The sequence below is a fragment of the Arachis hypogaea genome, chromosome 17 (genome assembly GCF_003086295.3).
Source record: "Arachis hypogaea cultivar Tifrunner chromosome 17, arahy.Tifrunner.gnm2.J5K5, whole genome shotgun sequence".
Classification (NCBI taxonomy): Eukaryota; Viridiplantae; Streptophyta; class Magnoliopsida; order Fabales; family Fabaceae; genus Arachis; species Arachis hypogaea.
In genome coordinates this window covers 129,756,430-129,760,849 of record NC_092052.1, presented here as the reverse complement: position 1 = coordinate 129,760,849, position 4,420 = coordinate 129,756,430, and the positions used below count along the sequence as shown (strand labels likewise).

The 4,420-nt window shown below is 41.4% G+C and overlaps 1 protein-coding gene across 1 annotated transcript; it reads right to left on the bottom strand.

Moving 5' to 3' along the window:
• Positions 1-363: 363 nt before the first annotated feature.
• On the bottom strand, positions 364-4,008 carry LOC112763956 (uncharacterized). The gene is made up of 7 exons (XM_025809490.1): positions 2,707-4,008; positions 2,129-2,608; positions 1,807-2,011; positions 1,477-1,718; positions 1,007-1,076; positions 649-815; positions 364-510 (listed from the first exon to the last, which is right to left on the bottom strand). The coding sequence occupies exons 1-7, from the start codon at positions 4,006-4,008 to the stop codon at positions 364-366; spliced, it is 2,613 nt and encodes an 870-aa protein (XP_025665275.1).
• Between the last annotated feature and the right edge of the window lie 412 nt (positions 4,009-4,420).

Genomic DNA, 4,420 nt, shown 5'->3' with positions numbered 1-4,420 from the left:
CATTTATACTTCAGAACGTTTTCAAACGATTTTTTTTGGACATTGCCTCCGCAATTGTGTTCGACATCTCCTGCATCATTATCATCAGTCGCAACCTCTGCATGTTGTCCAAGAGTAGAGATCCGCCATTACAACAGTTTTTCGTTGGCAACGAGGGTCGACATATACGCCGGCAACAACAGAAGCAGAGAGAGGTTACTAGAATGAAGTGCTGAAGGCCAGCAGATTGAAGGCAGCTGCTATTAGAAGAACCATGGAGAAAGTAATCAGAGCACTGACGCTGATGATTGAGGCCACATGGTAATCAATCATTTTTTTAGGGGATTTAAAATTTCACTGAATCATATATAAAGGAGTGATAGATCAGATGACACGGCGGCACAAGGTAATGCCATCACCAACAGGAATTTGACAAATTTCAATTCTTTCATCACTAGCAAGGTGCTTGTTGAGTTCCATCACATAACCGCGAGAGTTCTTCACAAAATCCATCATTGGTGCATGAGGTGGCTGAGCCACAAATCCAAACCACAGGGTGTGCTCCGAGATGCAGAAATCAGGCTTACTCACTCTCCGGAATGGCACGAGTCAAGCTAAGCCGGTGTGTGACTACAAAGAACTGGAGGTAAGGGAGATAGTGAGGAATACCTCCGCCACCACCCTCCAAAGGATGGCGATGCTGAAACCGCAGCTGACCCACATCAGAGGTGAATGCAGACCCACTACCTCAGAACAAGCACAATCTGGGATGGACTGAAACTCTCTAGTGGACATGAGCAACCCAACCCGACTCAAGGAAACCCCGAAGACCCAAACTGTCCAGCATCAAAGAATAGAACACAAACCCTACCTTGCTCCTCAATTCCATCAATGCAAAATCTCGAATCTGATATCCAACAAAAAACAGCACTGCACAAGATCTACCAAAGAAAGAATCTCAAATCTGATATCCAACAAAAAACAGCACTGCACAAGATCTACCAAGGAAAGAAGAGAAACAACAAACATGGCATTCCACCCTCTCCCGACAAGGAAGGTACCAAAATCCACATCCAAAATGCCTCCAAACTTTCAACCTGCAAGCAAAGTAATTCCCTGTCTGATTTAATTTATACACAGCCAGTCCAAAACAAATTTGCATGCTCATGATCTGTTTGTCAATTGCAGTGACATGTAGTGTTGTTCTTTCAAAATGTTCATGATGATTTGCGGCTTGCACCTGGGCCAATTCTGTCGAAGAGAACCGTCAGCTGTAAGCTTGGCTACTTCATGCGCCAAGGCATTTCCTTGTCTAGACACCCAGGTAAACCCACAATTTGAGATATTTCGCGCTAATTCCAAAATGTCGTCCAAAATAAATTGAATTTCTGCAATTGAGGCTTTTGATTTTAGAGCTTGGATGAGTATCAAACTGTCAGATTCAAAGATACTTCTTTCCAGTTGAAAGTTTTTAGCTATTATTAGTGCTTCCCTAACCGCTAATGCTTCCGCAGCTAAAGGTGAGGAAGCCGCAATTTTAGAGTTTGAGGTTGTGAGGAGGTTTCCAGCATGGTCTCTGAATACTGCCGCTGTTGCTCCTCCAGAGAACACTTCGAGAAACGCTGCATCAACATTGCACTTGATCCATCCTGGTGGAGGCGGTCTCCAGGTAACCCTTTTAACTGTCCTCCTATCATGAATAGAACTTATAGCTGGTTCTTCTGGGAAATCTGCAAATTCTGTTTCCATTTGTTTAGCATTGTTAATTACTAGTAAAGGACTAGGTTTGGACCTCTGATGCACTTCTTGATTTCTTTCTTTCCACACCTCCCATGCCAAAAAAACCTACTCTGCTGCTACACAGTTCATAATCAGTTCCTGTGCCCACCTTCATATTTTTAAAAAGATCTATTACCCATTTTCCAAAAGATGAGACTGTATGGGCCGTAGGACAGCACTGAATTTGGGCTCCAAACCACGCAGCCCTTGTCCAAGGGCAGAGCAGCAGCGCATGCTCAGTGGACTCTGGTTCCTGCAAACAAATAGGACAGATAGGAGTGTTAGAGATTTTTTTATTATAAAGATTTTGGAAGACCGGTAAAATGTTATGCGATGCCCGCCATAGAAAGGTTCTGATCTTTTGAGGCACTCTTAATTTCCAAATGTCTCTCCATAAGTCCTTGAAGTCATCACTAGTTGATGGGCTATTGTTATTATCAAGATGCTGCTCTTTCCTGGCAGCATGATATCCCATTTTGATAGTGTACTTTCCATCTGGTTTAAGAGGCCAACTAAGTTTGTCTTCTCTGCCAATAACACTCACCGGGGTTCTAATGATCTTTCCAACAGTATCTCCATCAAAATGTTTCCTTAACTCACTTATATTCCACCCCTGTCCTTCACTAATTAGCTCCTTTACAAACGTGACGTCATCAATCATAACATCAGGACTCTTTTTCATGTTCAATATCCAATTATCATCTAAGATTCTCACTTTTTCTCCATTCCCAATCAACCATCTCCCATTTTTCAAAAGGAAATCCTTACCATGCACAATACTTTTCCATATCCAAGATGCTTCGTTTCCTGCCTTAGTTACTTTAAAATCCACATTTGGAAAATAGACAGCCTTAAGCACTTGAACCCAGACTGCATTAAGGCATTCGAAAACTCTCCATGCTTGTTTTGCCAAGTGTGCTAAATTTTGACTGTAAAAATCCTTAAAACCAATTCCACCATCCCTTTTGCTAGCACAAATTTTATCCCAACTCCTCCAATGGATACCCCTATCCTTACCAGTAGAGGCCCACCAAAATTTAGCCACTTTCTGACAAAGGCGGTGACAAAAACCTTTAAAAAGAGGACGACATTCATAGCATAGGCAGGTATCACTTGAATAACCGATTTGATGAGAACCTCCCTCCCAGACTGAGAAAGAAGTTTTTCTTTCCAACCGCAAAGCTTATCAGACACTCGCTCCTCAATCCACCTCAGAGCTTTATTCTTAGATCTGCCCCACTGAGTCGGAAGACCAAGGTACTTACCTGGTTGATCCCAAGCAGGCAACCCTAAGATCTCTTCTATTTCTACTCTATTTCTGATCGGAACCTGATTGTGGAACGTAATCCCAGACTTGTCAACATTTATTTGCTGCCCCGAGGCTTCTGTATACATATTTAAAATAGTAATGAGCTGATAAACTTCCTCCTCACTATCCTTCGAGAAGATAATGCAATCATCCGCAAAGAGAATATGAGAAATGGCTAGAGCAGTGGGAGCAATTCTGACACCAGAGATTCTACCCTCGTCTTTAGCCTTGTCCACAAGAATAGTAAAAACTTCAGCTGCTATGATAAACAGGTATGGCAAAATGGGGTCTCCCTGCCTTAGTCCCCTCTGCGGCACAAAACTTCTAGACAAAACACCATTGATCTTAATTTTATAAGAAACCTGCGAGACACACATCATAATCAACTTAACCCAGTGCAGATTAAACCCAAAAGCTTTCAGAGTTGCTTCTAGGAACGACCATTCAACCCTGTCATAGGCTTTATTCATATCAATCTTAACGGCTAAATTCCTGGAAGCATGCTGCCCTTTTTTATTTAAAGCATGAAACATTTCCTGCACTATTACCATGTTATCCTGAATGAGGCGTCTCCCCACAAAAGCACTCTGGATAGGTGAAACAATCGCATCTATTATTCTTCTAAGCCTAATAACCAACACCTTAGAAATGATCTTATATATAAAGTTACAACAGCTAATCGGTCGAAGCTGATTAAGAGTTTCTGGGTAATTGGTCTTAGGAACCAAAACTATAATAGTATCTCCGATCCTACTTGGTAGGACCCCTTCCTGAAAGAAATGCTTAACAACTTCACAAACCTCCTTTTCAATAATTGCCCAATGCTTTTGGAAAAAAAGGCCATTTAATTCATCTGGACCCGGTGCCTTAAGACTTCCAAGGCTGAAAGTAGCTTCTTTGATTTCCTGATCAGAAACCTCTTTCATTAGCTCTCGATTCATATCTTCAGTCACTCTAATAGGGATTTTTCTAATGCATTCAGACATAACAAGGTTGTTAGAAGCTTTAAAAAGATTCCGCAAATGAAGAACAGCCAGCTTAAGTATCTCATTCTCACCACACACCCATTATCCACTAGTATTCTTTAATCTCTCAATCTTATTCCTGTCCCTTCGTTGGATGGTAGAAGCATGGAAAAACAGTATTCTTGTCGCCAAACTTCAGCCATTTCACTCTAGATCTCTGACCCCAATACTTTTCCTCCTGTTTCCATAATCTAATAATATCCATTTTCAAATTACTAATTTCCTGTTGCTGAGTATCCGAGTATTCTCTTTCCTCTGCTAGCTTAAGGCTATACATTTGTTTTTGTATTTCGACATCAGCCCTCTTAAAGTTAACCTTATTCCATTT